The sequence below is a fragment of the Gallinula chloropus genome (assembly GCF_964237585.1).
Source record: "Gallinula chloropus genome assembly, chromosome: 27".
In the NCBI taxonomy this organism is placed as follows: Eukaryota; Metazoa; Chordata; class Aves; order Gruiformes; family Rallidae; genus Gallinula; species Gallinula chloropus.
Window position 1 is genome coordinate 1,654,095 of NC_140112.1, and position 15,332 is coordinate 1,669,426.

The window sequence follows — 15,332 nt, forward strand, 5'->3', positions numbered from 1 at the left end:
ACCAGTCCTGATTTCCTCACTGCAGCCAAGGAACACACCAGCACAGCCCACCCAAGCAAACCACTGCACCACCAACACTCTTGGTCCTTACAGCTGCCAGAGAAGCACCTACCTTCCTCCACGTACTCCTCTTCACAGAGCACACGTGCATGGGGAGAGAAGGGAGAAAGACCCAGGTTACTGAGGTTGCTCTGACCATTCCTTAGCTTCAGCCTTGGAGCAGCTGCAGAAGATGTGTGTCCTCTTACCTTCCTGGTCCCTGCAAAGCACAGCACAGGTTTGCAGAGTTTCATTGATCTGCTGCAACAGGGGGTGTGTGTCCCTCAGTGAGGCCAAAGGGGAACCTGAAATTTCCCACATCCCCTATTTTTTAGGAGTGGGCAGTGACTGCATGCTGTGTGGCATGTGTAGGGTGGCAGTGGGGACAGGACAAGAGCCAGATCACCCTGGGGACTCCAGAAAGCAGGAGCTGACGTGCTCGGCTGACACTTCAACAGTGGTCAGAGCAGAACACTCTTTTGCAGCTTGAGAAGGTTGAGTGGCCCTAGAAATAGGCATCTCACTTCCCATCTTCTCCCAAAAGTCTTTCTCTGACCTCGGGGGAGATACAGAACCTGTCCTCAGGTGTGTCCAGGGGATGCTGGCCATAGGGATCAGCCTGGTTCCAAGGCATACCAGTCTCTTGTGTCATTTAAATGTAAGAGAAGGGTTCAGATCTATGTTTCTGATCTCAGAATCATAGAATCATAGAATCATAGGGGTTGGAAGGGACCTGGAGAGATCATCAGGCCCAACCCCCACTGATGGTGGATGAGAGGTAGTAGCTGTGATTGGGCTGATCCCTATAACCCCACAGCTTGGATATTCAGCCCCTTCTCTTCAAGGTGGAGCAGCTCTGACCACCTAAAGTTGCCCTCAGATTTTGTTCATGGGGAGTGATGCTCTGGATGTGGCAGTAGGACCCCAGCTCTTCCCAGCTCTACAACACTGATCTGAACAGCCGAAATTTTCCTACAGGGACTGTCCCTTGGCAGATAGGTGCTGATACAGCTCCTAAGGTAAAACTCCCCATCACTGGGGGTCTCAGCACTATCACTGCAGTGGTGAGATGTGCTTGGGGATGTGGGAATCCTGAGGCCCTTTTGCACTGGGTGCTGGGGTGACCACAAGAGCCCATGACACCTCTGAACAGCACTGCAACCCTGTGGGAAGGTGAGAGTAAGGAGAAGGAAAGGATGTTTAAAAACATGCCACTTACTGCTCATATTCTTCAACAACCTCTTCAGAGTCTGACATGCCTGGTTATCTAGCAGAATACAAGGCAGATTGGAAAAAGTGAGGGTTAGGAGCTGAGATAAGGACAAGCACAGCCTGTCCTCCAGCACCCGAGCCACCAGCGCTGCATCTCTCCAAAGTACTTGGAGCTTCTAGCTGTCCCCAGCCAGACTGTGACAGCGTTATCTCCTCAGAGATAAGGTTCCCTTGTCCCCTCCTGTCCCAGGATCACAGCTTGCCCCAAATAGGAGGCAGGAGATTAGGCAGAGCCTCATGCAGCACTGATAACTGCTGTCAGGAGGCATGTTCAGGACACAGCTGCCCTCGGCGCAGCCAGCTCCGGGTGCTGCGTTTGCTCAGGGAAATAACCCAATTAGAATGTTCAGATTATTTTGCTTCCTGACTATTCTTAGCTCAGCTGGGATATCAGAACTTGCAGGGACGTCCCATTATCTCAGATTTATGGTCCTGAACAAGCCACAGGGTGAGATCGTGGTGAGACCTCCCAGCCCAGCGCTACGAGTGCAGGGTGTGCTCTGGGAAGGGGCTGTCAGGGCTCAGCAGCAGCGTTTCTCCCCGGGTCTGAGCTGGTAACCCCATGGAAACAGCCACATTCATCTCCCCAGCACACCCACCTCCCTCCCAGCTTTGATCAGGAGGACTTTGTTCATCATCTCTCCTCATCTAGCTTTCACCCAATGTACTGCTGAGACCCCCAGTCGTGGGGAGTTTTACACTGGTCTGTACTGCAAGGTCTGTACAGACCAGCCCCATGGCCAGCCCCAGCCCTCAGCATCCAGGAGCAGCCCTGAGCATCAGCCCAAGCCCCTGCACTGCCTGTCTGTTTGTGCCAGACCTCAGCAGAGCTGAGATGCAGCAGGAAAATGCAAGGCAGCTCTAGAAATAAATTCCATGTGCTGAACCACCTGTTCCCAGAGCAGCCTCACTTCACTTCTCCTGGGTGTCTGGGAACAACTGGCCCTGGCTACATCTGTTGGGCATTTATTACCCTGGATGGGTAGGACAGGCTTCGGGGTCGCTTATTCAAGATGCTGAATCCAGGACTGGAGGCCACAGGCATGGGAAGGATGCATTGCAGGAGGGGTGCTGCTGCATGCCCGTGGCTCTCGGGGGGTTGTCAAAGCTCACTTCTGAGCAGTGACTCAGAAGGTGCTTTTTGCAGCCAAATGAAGTCAGAACTCAGCCCCGTCTGCCTCAGGTTCACCGGCTGCTTCTGTCATCATAGTTCCCTCTGATGCTTTTGGGGCTTGGCCCTAAGCACACGCCTCCAGCACCACCACCCTGATCTCCTGCTTCCCCGCAAAGCCAGGCATGGTCCTGCTGCTGCTGAGCTTGGCCAAATCTTCTATGTGTCCTCTGAGCACCCATGTCTTCATGTGATCTTCTCACAACACAAGAGAGGAGGCTCCCTCCTGGCCCCGACATGGCGAGCGTGTGTTTGTGGAAGCTCACAGCTACACTTCCATTCACTCCCCAGCTCACACATCACCAAATCCCACAGAGCATCTGCTCAGGACCAGCAACAAAACCAGGACTGTTAAGGGGCTACATAAGAAAAAAACAGTGGCTGTTGGAAATATTTACCCATCCTCTGCACAGAAACATGCAAACCTTCCCACTAAAGCTTGGAAATCTTGTTTTGAAAGATGTAAGAAGCCAGCAGACACATTACTGAACTCAAGAGAAAACATTGTGCATATTATTGACTGCAAAAAATCTCCCATAATTTGCTGTGTATTAAATAATCCAAATGTCCCTCTGGCTCCTTGCAGTCCCCTTCTCTGTTAGCTTAGGGCTGGCTGAGGCACCTCTGGGGTTGAATTAACCCTCCACAGTTTGCTCTCCCTGCTTTCCTGCAGGCCACCCAAACCCAGAGCTTTCATTTCCCAGCATCTCCTCCAGTGTGGGTCATGTCACCGCTCCCTTCCCACCTGGCTGGGTCAGACCACACACAGGAGCATCCCACCTCTAACCCACCCCACATTCTGCCAGAGAGCCAGGGCCAGGCTGGCCTGACTATCCCATGGGAATCACATCCCTCCTGTCTCTCCAGAGACACGGGGAATGGGGACCTATGAGATATCCTGGCACCAGGGCTGCCAAAATCCTTCTCAGCCACCTTGGCACACAGTAGAGTGGTTCAAAAGGCGTTGGGCAAGTTGCAAATGCAGTCCCCTGGAGAGGGTCCTGATGCTCTATCCATGGGAATGACTTCACGGCATAAAGACAACGTGGTGCAAGCAGCTGGGGAGAACATCAACCTGGAGCCAAATCCCTTCGGGATCTTTAACAACTGCCCTTCCGCTGAGCATCCTACGCCATGAGTGGGCACCCCAGCACCCCAGCCTTACCTGTGGACAGAGCGACGGTGAGATCCCAGGGAGCTGAGGGGAAACCAGCGGGCGTCTGGGAAATGCTCTTTGGGGGCAGGAGGCTTTAAGGGGGCTCCAGCGCCCACCCCGGGGCGGGCAGCGCCGGGAGGAATGTGCCCGGCGCCCAGTGAGGAATGCAACACTTGTGAGCTGCTATTTCGGCAGCCCTGGCCCCAGCCCCCCTCCGTCGCTCCCCCTTCCCCCCCAGGAGCCCATATAAGCCCAAGCTATTGTGTGGCCTCAGAGATTTGCTATTTTAAACCCTCTCTGGACTGAGATACACAAGTGCCCGAGGGGCTGACACAAGCCAGTCAGCTGTCACTTTCTAGGGCTGGCGATGCCGATAAAGCAGCGTGGCCAGGAGCAGGGGACTGGCCATCCAGCAGCCCCCCCAGCACAAGCTCACCCAGAAGCTGCAGCAAGGAATAGATGAGATAATGAGAAGGGAAAGTCTCAGGCTGCTTTTACCTTGCCCCCCACCCCAACATACCATTGTTTTGGGGTGTTGCCTTTTCTCCCCATTCTTGGTCCCAGCCCAGGAGCAGGTGACTGGGAATGTCTTAGAAAGAGCAACTTTTATTAGAAAAAAAGAGGCACAGAGAAAACAAAGCTGTTTCCAAAGCCCAATAAGCAAGATCAGATCCAGGGGCAGCAGTTGAGTCCCGCGCTGAATTTGGACACCACAGTGGCTGCTCAAGGCACAGCCCTACCCCGTTGAACGGCCCCAGCACAAGGATATGAGCATCATTTCATGGGCTGCCCATGGGACCCAAAAGCTGGCCTCAAGAGAGCACCCTGCTTCTCTGCTGGGTGGGCTCAGCAGCCTGGGGAGTGCAGGGCCAGGGGTCTGCATAGCCACGGGCAGAGGGGTCAGGAGGAAAGGTGAGAGGGATGTGGGGTTTGCAGAAAGGGCCCAGCACGGGGCACTCAGCTCCATGGAACCCCAAAAGCAGGGCCATGGCCAGCCCAACTCACTGCATCACTGAGTGAATGGGGTCACTCCTTGTAGGGGGCAGGGGATGGTAAGAGCAGGGTGAGGAAGGCCAAGTCTCCGCCTCCAGCTCAGCTGCGTGCTGGAGGGAAGCACCAGGGCCATCATGTTCCCCCCTTTCTCCATGAGGCACCTCCAAGCTATGTGGGCACATGTGTGGCTGCAAACAGCCTTTCCTCTGGTTGAATCCCCTCCAGCACTGACAGCCTGGGAGGGGAGGTGACATCTGCTTAGGCCACCTCACCCCACATGAGCCAGGCAGCAGGGATGGACATAGTCCATGGATGTGCAGCTGAAACTTCCTTGGCCAGGCAGCTTCTTGCTCCACTGACACCATCCAGCTGTGAGGGAGACATCTGTGTTGATCCCATTATGGGGCACGGGCAGAGATTAGGAGCAGAACACCAAAATGTTGTGGGGACACAAGGCAAGAGCCTGCCTTCAGCATTTGCAAGGAGCCTCCAGGCTGGGGCAGTCCTGGACAGGCAGCAAGTAAGGACTGGGGAGGCACAATAATCTTCCAACCTTCTTCCTTCCCATTGCACAAGCCGAGGACCCCAGAGACCTGGCGTGCACCCGCACGTGGCGTGGGGACCCTTGTGGCAGTGGGCTGGGGTAGGGCTGGGCTTTGGTCTTCAGAGGATAATGGCTTTTCCCAGATCATCTGATACTATTGCAACTGAGATTATTTCAACTGTAAAAGAAAGTGAGAAACAGTGAGGCCAGACCTGAGCTGCCAACCCTCCCTTCTTTAACCAGGACCATACTTGTCCTGAACAGGGGATGGGGTGGGCAGGCATCCCCTACATCCCACCACATGCCACTTCCTCTCCCAGACCAAATGCCATTCTTACAGCTGTCTCCAGTTGTCCCCTTCTGTTGAACCCCTCCCCACCAAGTCACAGGGTCCTGGATGTCCCACATGTCCCCTCTCCTCTCCAAAGCCTGGCTCTCCCACAACTGTGCTGTGGAAGATACACTGTTGGGCAGGTCCCAGCTCTGCCCCTAGCTCAGAGGATGCACCAGTTTTCAGAGTCTACCTTGGTGTCTCCAGGGGTGTTTCCAGGCTGCTTTACCCAGACATCACGGTTTGGCAGGCTGTTTATTTTCCTGATGTCCTGCAAACAGGAGAGTTGTAAGTGTAAGAGTGTAAGAGTGTAACTCCCCCTGTGGCAGGGGGGTTGGAGCTCTGTGATCTTTGGAGTCCCTTCCAACCCATGCCATTCTATGATGATTCTATGATTCTAAGTGGCACGAGACGGTTTTCCCCATCCATCCTGTGCAGTGTTGCCTTGGCCTGACTTCAAACCTTGAAGCACACGTGCTCCAGGTAAAACCATCCTTCTTTGAGCTCTGGCACCTGGTAGATCCTCAAAACAAGTGCAGCTCCAGCCCACAGAGATGGATGCAGCAGGCATTTTTATGGGAAAAACTGATAAAGGAGATGCAAGCTTTCCCCAAGAGTGATCCCAGGAGCAAACCTTTTCCTGGCAGACAGAGTCAGCACAGCCTCCTGGTACAGACACGTTTGGGCAGTGCTAATCTCTGCAGCTCAGTGCTGGGGGTGCCTGGGCTTGCCTACCCGGCTGCAGGGCTGGGCTGGAGCTGCCCCTCCTGGTCCTCTACCCAGGAGTCGACGCTGCTACGAGCAGTGGCAGAACACCTTGTTGCTGTAAACAGTGATACCTCTCCAGGACTTGCTGAACCTCTCCTTTCCAAGTACCCTGAGGCCAGAACATCTCCTGTCCGTTTCCCTTGCATCCATGTCCCTGAACAGCCATGGTGGCAAAGTGATGACTTTGGAGTCCCCTTAGCTGCAAGACACCCTATTCTTGGGGGCTGGGATACACACAGGCATGCAGATCAGTCCAGACTCATGCAGCAGGGACCTCTCAGTGGTCTCCAAACCCAACAACTGAGCATATGGCTCATCTCCCAGTGGCCTCCAGGTCAGAGCTAGTCCTCCAGAGATTGGTAGAGATAGGATCATGCTGGGGTGATCTCTCTCACTGGGGGCAGGGTCAAATCCCCCTTCATATCCCCTGGGACATGAGCCATGCTGGTGCCTGTTCCCTCCTCAACCCAACAAGGGCTGGGAGCAGCTGCCTCAGGCACTTTGGGATCAGGATTAGGGCACAGCAACAAGGAGAGCCCCAACATCTCTACATGGTTGCCCTGCAGCACCCAAACCTCTAACCCTGGCTGAGGCTGTAGCCCGAGGTGTGGGCACAAGCCAGTACCTTGCTCTTTTCCTCCTTGGCAGGCTCCTGAGTTCGGCTGATCCACAGATTGATGCGGGATGTCACTGACACCGGGTTCTTCAGGTTGTCCTGTGGCACAGAGAGGGACACCGGGGTTACAGCACCAGCTCTCCCACTGCACCAACGTAACCCAGGACAGTCCCCGGGGCATGGGAAGACTGAGCAAACCTGCAACAGGCAGAGACCAGCCTACACCTTGGCTCAGTCCCAGCTCCTCAAATACCAGCACACGGGCACGAACCCACAGCCTGCCTGAGCGCAGTTTCGGTGGCAGCGGGTGCCCAGGCCCAGCCTCGCCTGGCACTGCTCAGCAAGCACCAAACCAGGCCGCAGCCTGCCAGGCCTGTGTGCTGCTATCTGAACAGGGGAAGGGTTGTTCAAAAAGCTGGTGCCTGCCCCAGAACGGGACCCCACTGGCAGGTCCTGGCTCAGGCCAGCGCCTGCCCTTACCTTCCTGACAGCCAGCGGCTCGGCCTTGCTGGGAGCGCTTGCCTCGAAGAAGTTGCGCTTGCTGGCCACCCCCTCCGAGGACATCAGGAGGCCCTTCTGGACAGTCAGGGTTGATTTCACCACCTCTGAGCGCTGGGACGAGAGAGGGACATCAGCAGGGGCATGCTGCACCCCAAGAGTAACAAGCAAAGTCCTGTTTCTGGCTCATGTCCCAAGCCCACTGGGGTCTGCTCCCTCCCCACCCATCACCAGCACATGGGATTTCCCTGCTGCTCTGTCCCCCAGAAGGATCATGCACCATCCCCACGACTCTCTCCAACCCTCTCTGCTCCTAAAACCCTGAGGCAAATCCCTTCTTCTGCCAGGGACCATCTTCTTCCACCCTGTTCATACTGGTTGTTTGGTGCAGCTCCATCCCTCTCTCTGTTCCCCACCCAGGTCCAGGTCACTCCTCTCTTCACACATCCCCCCACACCAGCCTGGCTATGCCAGGGGGTTTTGGTACCTGCACAGCTGAGTTGTACTTTTCCAGCTTCTCTCCGATGGTGGAGCTGCTACCTGGGATCCTCAGACTTGCGCTGGTGAGGAAAAGGGGACAAAGTTGAACTCAGACCCCTCAGGATCTCCTGGGAGGTCATGGTTCTGGGGGATTCCACCACGTAGGAGAAGACCCTGTCCAACCCAGAACTCCTCCTGCATCTGTCTACCAAGCAAACCCAAGCAGCATATTGCCTCTTGGTTACCAAGATCTCTGGGTCTCACCATCTTACTAGAGCCACACTGACAGCTGTGAGATCCTCAGTTTACCCTGTCTTCACCACTGCAAGGTGTCAACTGCATCTTCACCAATATCAATATGATTTGCCTATAGCAAGCACAGGTGCAGGTGTGCATAAAGCCTGCCCTGCATTCAGAGGAGGGAGAGGGCATCCTATCAATCCCCACTTTCAGCCCCAAGCCTTTGGTTCCTCAAGAGTTTTCAAACCAGCTGTCCAGACCTTGCCATGGACATGTGGAGGATCATTTGATCTGGCCACCAAAGCCAGCTCAGGTTGGACCTGTATAGTGGGTTTTGATATCTCCAAGGATGGGACCCTGTTGTGGTGCAGCACCACTCAATACTTAACTGCTCCTGTGCAGACACAAACACCAATGAGAAACTACATCAGTACAGCAGGGCTAGCTGGGAGGATGGTGTATAGATGCAAGCTGTACATTGGACATTGTCCTGTCCTCTGCTAAGCATCACTTCACAGTCAACCAGGCACCCCTGGGACCAATGTTCAGCAGACCTGTGCCAGGGCACTCACTAGCTGGTGCCCAGTCCCATCACCTCCTCTTCCTCCCTTGGAAAAAAAGGATAATGATTCCTTTCTAGAAGGACCAAAGTAACATGAAGAGACATGCTGACCTTCTTGTGAGAGGGCTTTGGCTTTCTTCTTTCTGATTTCTTGAGATCACCTGGAAGACACAATGAGAGGAGATACTGGAGCCATCTTTGGTTATCAAAGACAAACATGGGAGAAGCTATCTCACACTCATCCCCCCCATTTTCAAGCAAGCTCCATTTTCACCCACACCAGAGGTTACCTTATATCTTAAAGTTTTTCTGGCTGAAGACACTCTGTAGTGCTAAGAGTTTTATTCCAAATAAAGCCTAGACAGTCAGCCATGATTCACAGCAGGGAGGATCTCTTGGTTTTCACAGCCTCACCAAGCACTTAATTCCTTTTTTTCTCTTAATTCTCATTTTTGAGGGGCTAGAATTGAAAATATTCTCAGGGAAGTAACAAGGAAGGAAGATGGATTTAATTCTTTGTCCTGTGCTCTCAGAGAAGACTAGAAATGCTGGAGGGTGGATGGTCATTGGAAAAATCTGAGGACAATGAGTTTTGTCATCACTTTCCAAAAGTTTCCAAGCCACCACAAAGCATGTTCACCATCCCAGGCCTTCAGTCAAACATGGAGAAGGGAAATGGAGGAAAGACTGACACAGAACTGCAATGCCCAAATGAAGGGTGGATTTTCAACACACTTCTGGGAACAGGCTCTGCCAGCATAAACTGGAGACCACAGCAACTCTTCCAGTCCCCATCCTCCTCTGCCTAAATGAGGGTCTTTCTCCCACTTGCTTTAGCCCTTACCCGAAAGGAGACAGTTCTTGGGCTGGCTCGTCTGATGGAGCTGCTGTAGGTGACATTAGCTGGAGAAGTATCTGATGTTTCTGCTGGTTTCTCTTGGGTGGGAGACAGCTGTGTTGCCTCCTTTGAGCGATTCCTGGATGGTTGCTGAGGAAAAAAGACATCTGTCTGCAGACAAGGTTGAGGTGCAGGGAGTAGAGCAGCTGGGGTGGGGACCAGTTTGGAGGCAGGAGCTTGAGGTTGAAATCCTCCAAACCTTGGCTGTCTCACTTGGATGCACAAAGCTCCCAACACCTCTTCAGCAAATGGAAATTGGAAGGGGCTTGCCAGGGAACATGATCAAAATAACACATGCAAGGGAGGGAAAGGAGGTGGTGAGACCCTGTCCACCACTTCATGGTTTCCATCTCTCAGAAAAACCTTCCCCAAAAGCCCAGGGGTCCCACCCCCCTCCTGGCATTCCCCTTTTTCTGTTGTCCTCCCAGCACCCAGGACCTCACACTCCAAGGACTGGTGCCTTGTCCATTCCTCCTCACCTGCTGGTCCAGAGATGATGTTACCACTGAGGTTGTCTTCTCCTCCATGCTCCGGCTTCCCTGTCTGGTCAGGATCTTCACTTCACGGAGCCGGCAGCCCCCCAGCTCCAGGGATGCCCGTCGCTGTGGCTCCCCCACATCCTTCCTCTGCTCCTCCCGAGGCATCCCCACATCCTGTCCCTCTTTATCCTGGAGCTGTGTCTTCACCATTGCCTTCTTCTCCAAGGCTGGCTCTGGGTCCTGGTCTCCTGGTGGGTCCCTTCTGGTCTTGGCTGAATCCTGGCCCTGCTCTCCAGCCTGGGTGCTCTCCTGCCCTGTGTGCAGCTGCATCCCTGCCTCTGTGCATCTTGATCCCACCCCTGTCTCCTGCTGTTCCTTCTCCTTCAGCTTTTCAGAGACGGATGCTGGGGTCCTTGTCCGTCTCCCTTCTTGTGTCTTCAGCACCTCTGAGAGCTTACACACCTCCTCTTCCTCTGAAGACACTGGTTTCACCAGGGATTGAGGTCTACAGACAGAGACAAAATGGGGGGAAAACCTCAGCAACCCAGGCCCAGAGGGATGGCTTTTATCTTGTAGGTCAGGTTAACCCAGGTGAAGGGCTCTGGGGGGCAGAAAACTCTGACAAACAGTCCAGATTAGGACTTGCCACCACACATGTCCTACCCAGCTGGTTGATATTAACCATGTCCAACCACTATTCAACCCATATACAACCCAGGTATCCTAACCCCATTACATCTGCAGAGAGAAACACCTATAGACCACGAGTTTCACTGTGGACAGAAGCCATCTATATCCTGGACATTTCCAATATGCAGTAATTTTCCATTTAGAGAGTGGGTCAGGTTGTGTAAGGGCAGCCTGGTTTCAGGCCACCTCCAGATCCCCGCTCCCTGCAGCTATGAACTTTGGAAGCACCCTGGAAAGCCCTTGGGCCACCTTCCCACTGCAGCACAGGTCATACAACATCACTGCACACCTCCTAGGAGCAGGAAGACAGCCAGCCAGGTGCTGCCTGCTCATCCCACCTGCCCTGCAGAGATGGGTCTGCTCTCACCTGCTGAAGGTGCCCCTCAGACATGGCCAAGCTCAACCTCAGCACCAACCCTCTGGCACAATGCCTCCCTGTGCCATGGGACATGTGGAGGCCCATGACTGAACACACCAGAGCTACACCCCTCTTCCTCTACTCCTCCTGTGAAGCCCATTCTTCTGCAGAAGGAGTCCTGCTCTTCCCATAGCTCAGCCCACTCTCACCCAGAAGAGACTCCCACCAACTGAATCAGCTTTAGCTCTGGGTTGAAGAAAACAAGGCAGCCAGCTGTGAGCCATCAGCACCATGAGTAAGACTGGTGATAGCAGGACCTCACACACCTGCTGGAAGCTGGGCTGGTGTTTTTCACAGGGCTAGAAGGTTCTTCATCTGTTGATGTGGAGGACAGCAGGTTTCGGTGCCTTCGCCGGCGCTCTCTTTGCAGCTCCTCTTCATCCTCAAGGGTCCTCTGCCTGGCCAGGCTGTTTGGGTGAAACATAACATGACAGTGATGCTGTGCACTGCACAGGAAGCTTGCAGCCCTGATACCAACAAGAAAGGAGCCCGAAACACCCTAAGGCAAGCAATGAGGGGCTGAAAGAATTTGCCTTCCACAGCTGGCAGAGGGACACCAACTTAAACCGGGTGTCACAAAGCTGATACAGGTATTACTCAACACAAGCACTTGACTTTGCAACTCCTAATTTCCTCTGTTGGAAGGATCCCTTGTTTAAAAGGAATCCCTGTGTTAAGCAAACCTTCTTGGGCAAGGATATTTAACCTGTAGCTCAGTAAATCCAGGACCCTGGAGTCACCACATAGGTCTCAACCACATAAACTTGAAGGGTAACCACCGGTGGCAGAAGATTTTACCCCCAGCGTGAGTTGTGGCAATGGCATTTTAATTTTTATTGAGCAATAAACCTCAGATGCAAAAGCACCAGAGGCTGAAGGTACTGCAGACAAGCTGTGCCTGGGGAGAGGGGTGGCTGCTGCTCCCCTCACTCCCTACATGCGGCTGGGACTGGGGACTGTTTGCAGTCACAGGTTGTACCAAAAGGAGAAGGTTTATAATCACCTTCAGAGAGCCATCTTCAGAGGTTTTATATTGCTCAGATCAAGTGGGTTTGGGATAGAATGTCAGCCTGAATAAGAAGTCACAGAATCACAGAACCACAAGATTGGAAAAGACCTGTGAAGATCATCAAGTCCAACTGTCCCTGTCCTGTGCTAAACCATATCCCTCAGTACCTCATCTACCCACATGTTAAACACACCCAGGGGTGGGGACTCAGCCCCCTCCCTGGGCAGCCTGTGCCAGACCCTGACAACCCTTTCAGTCAAAAATCTTTCTCTAATGTCCAATCTAAAGTCATTTGGACAACACCTGCTTTCCCTTCTCCCCCGTGCAAAACATGCCCACCCTCTCTGCCAGGGCATGACCTGCCTTGGAAAATATTTTTACTGGCTGGATCAAGCTTTTCCCTCCCTGTTCATTTGCCTGCAGCGCTCGCTGGTCCTCAGTCAGCTGTGAACACTGACAGGGTCCTGGCAGAGCTCCCCACCCCCTCAACATCCCATCCGGGCACAGGATCCATCCCATCGCAGTGTCCCAGCCCCAGAGCTGGCACTCCAGTTTCATCCAGGCTCAGGGTTTGCTTTGAATATGACTTTTAAGAACCTGAAAGTCAGAGCAGGTTGGGGCCTGCTGGATCGCTACCGTGGTTGCGGACAGGGTGAGTGGCAGCGTGGTTTACGAGTTACTGTGTAATGAAAGCTGGGTCATAAATTAAACCACATTACCCCCCGCCAGTGTTCAGGGCTTCTGTTCTTCCTGCTGGAGGGAGGTGGGGGAGCACGGAAGGGTCAGCAGAGCAGAACAGAGAGCAAAGGGGGGGGACAGGTCCTGGCAGAGAGCTCGGCACCTGTTCGGGGACAAGCGATGCCGGGGCGGGGGGTGGGGAGGGGTGTGCTGCCCTTTCCTCCCACTGCCCTGGGATCCTGATCACCCCTTGCTCCCCCAAGCAGCCTTTGCACCCCGACTGCGTTGGATCCACTGCTGGGGGGGCTACATACAGGGTGTTGGCTGATGCTGCTTTCGACATTAGGTGAGATAGGGATGAAGAAGGCTCCAGGGAACCCATGAGCTTCCCATCCAGCTCTTGCCCTGCCAGGGGACACCTCCCCATCCAGCTCCTTGTGGCTGTGCTCACCTCCATGGCCCTGACCCTGTAAATATTTGTACAGGGCTTAGCTGCACTGGGAAGGCAGCATGGCTTTATTTGCATGGCATGGTGTGAGCTCCCAGTGCGATGTGCTGCAGCAATCACTGCTGACACACGTTCCCAGCCAGCAAAGCTCGCACGTGCACGGGGACACACAAATGCAGGTGCCTCTGCTGAGTGCATGTCCCTCCAGCAGTGACAGCACAGAGAGCTAACACAAGTTTGAACCCTCCTGAGAGCCAGTTACTCCTTTGATTTTGCATGCACAAGCTCCTTCCAAATAAATATGAGCTTTTTCCTGCCTTGGCTGCTGCAGGGGCAGCACATAACCTGGCATTATCAACATGCCGTTTCTCATTTGTAATGAAGTAATCCACCCATTAGGCTATGGATTTGCTTTGCCAATCTTTCCCTCTTCTTTTCCAGGAGGGATTTATTTTTCACTGCCTTACCTTTTTTAACCTCAAAGACACAAATAAACAAAAAGGTTGGGTATTGTCCCCTTGCTTTGTCCTCTTCTGCCCTGTTAATCATTAGTGCTGAGATATCTGGCATTTATGCTGTTTCAGGGAATACTGTCTCACCTAATGAGAGGAGAAACTGCTTCCCTGGGTTGTGAAACAACCTGGGTGCAGGACTTGTGTTCGAGTGGGTCTGAGGAGGTAGGTCTGGATGAGGCTGGGATGTCCTCTGGATCCATCCCAGCCGTGACGGAGACAGACTGTGAGCTCGCAGCCTCTGAGCAACAGGGTCCTCCTCATTCCCATTACCGAGCTGGCCATGGTGGGTGTCTTATCCTAAGTACTGGGGTTTGCAATTAGGTCTTGGACTCACCCCATCCCCTCAGACTAGGTTTTCTGCTCTGTTTTGTGGGAGAGCACAGTTCTGCCAGTCACCATCACCCTGCCTGCGCAGCAGGGTGTGCCTCGGGGTCTGCGGGAGGTCGGCAGTGATCCCAAATCACTCAGGATTCATGTGAGTCCCTGACTCGCCCCATGATGCTCAGATGCCTCACCTGCCCTGGCTCCAATCAGAGACAAAAATCACTTTTTAGGAAAGAGCTGGTGGAGTGGATCACTCAGTGGCTGCTGATGAATCAGGGCTTGCTCAGCACCGGATGGGCAGAGGCTGCAGCCTCCGCACGCCAGGGCCAGGACACGCACCCAGGGGCTGTACCGGTATGGGGCAAGTCAAAAAAACCCCTACAGCTGGCTCCAGCAAGTCTGGAGGCACAGCCCCACCAGCCAGACCCTACCCCAAAGAAAGACATACCAGACCAAGAGTATATCCAACACGGGGCAAGGATGCATTTCCAGAGCCATTTTCCTGTGCAGTGCTGGGTCCCCGGGCAGCAGAGACTGATCTGCCTCTGATCTTGCCCACCCACAAGAAACTCCCTCAGTGCAGAGCACTCGCTGGGATTGGCACCACTTCTGCAAGCAACAACCCCCACAGTGGCTTCCCCCTCTCCCCACCCTCCCCACTGCCCCTCTGATAAAGCTTGCTGTACCAGCAGCCCACCCTCGCCCCCTCCCTCCCACCAGTGGAAAGGGTTAAGCATTAAACCACAGCACCTACCTGGAGAGACCAGACCAGTTCCTTCTGCCAGAAGTCATTCCTGCTTTTTTCCCAGTTTCAGAGAGCCCAAAAAACTTGTGCAGGCATCAAGGCCAAGGTGCCGTTGGACCCGCAGGGATCTGCGCTGCCCAGAGACTCTGCTCCCTGAGGATGGAGGGAACACCCTACAAGGTTATTTCCCTGTGCACCTTTACCCTGCCTGCAACCCGTTTGCCACCAGGCTGCATCACATGGTTTCTTATCTACCTTGACAGAGGCAAGGCTGTAATTTGTCTACTAGCAGCGCCGTGCAAAAGACGCCCTGCCCAGGAGTGCCAGGCAGAAGCAAACCCCTCCTCGCTGCCTGCTGTGCCAAGGGTTCGAGCGGAGACCCGCGCTCGGGGCTCAATCCATCCAGGTCTCCCAGGGTTTCGGAGACAACTCCCTGCGGAGAACCTGTTTTACCAGCC

The 15,332-nt window shown here is 54.0% G+C and overlaps 1 protein-coding gene across 1 annotated transcript; it reads right to left on the reverse strand.

Annotated features, from left to right (window-relative positions):
* Nucleotides 1-4,223: 4,223 nt before the first annotated feature.
* On the reverse strand, nucleotides 4,224-14,921 carry LAD1 (ladinin 1; the record flags this gene model as incomplete). The annotated part of the gene is made up of 10 exons (XM_084276071.1): nucleotides 4,224-5,353; nucleotides 5,700-5,777; nucleotides 6,900-6,989; nucleotides 7,371-7,502; nucleotides 7,876-7,948; nucleotides 8,782-8,831; nucleotides 9,515-9,658; nucleotides 10,048-10,552; nucleotides 11,422-11,562; nucleotides 14,884-14,921. The coding sequence occupies 10 exons, from the start codon at nucleotides 14,919-14,921 to the stop codon at nucleotides 5,345-5,347; spliced, it is 1,260 nt and encodes a 419-aa protein (XP_084132197.1). The 3' UTR covers nucleotides 4,224-5,344.
* Nucleotides 14,922-15,332: the final 411 nt, after the last annotated feature.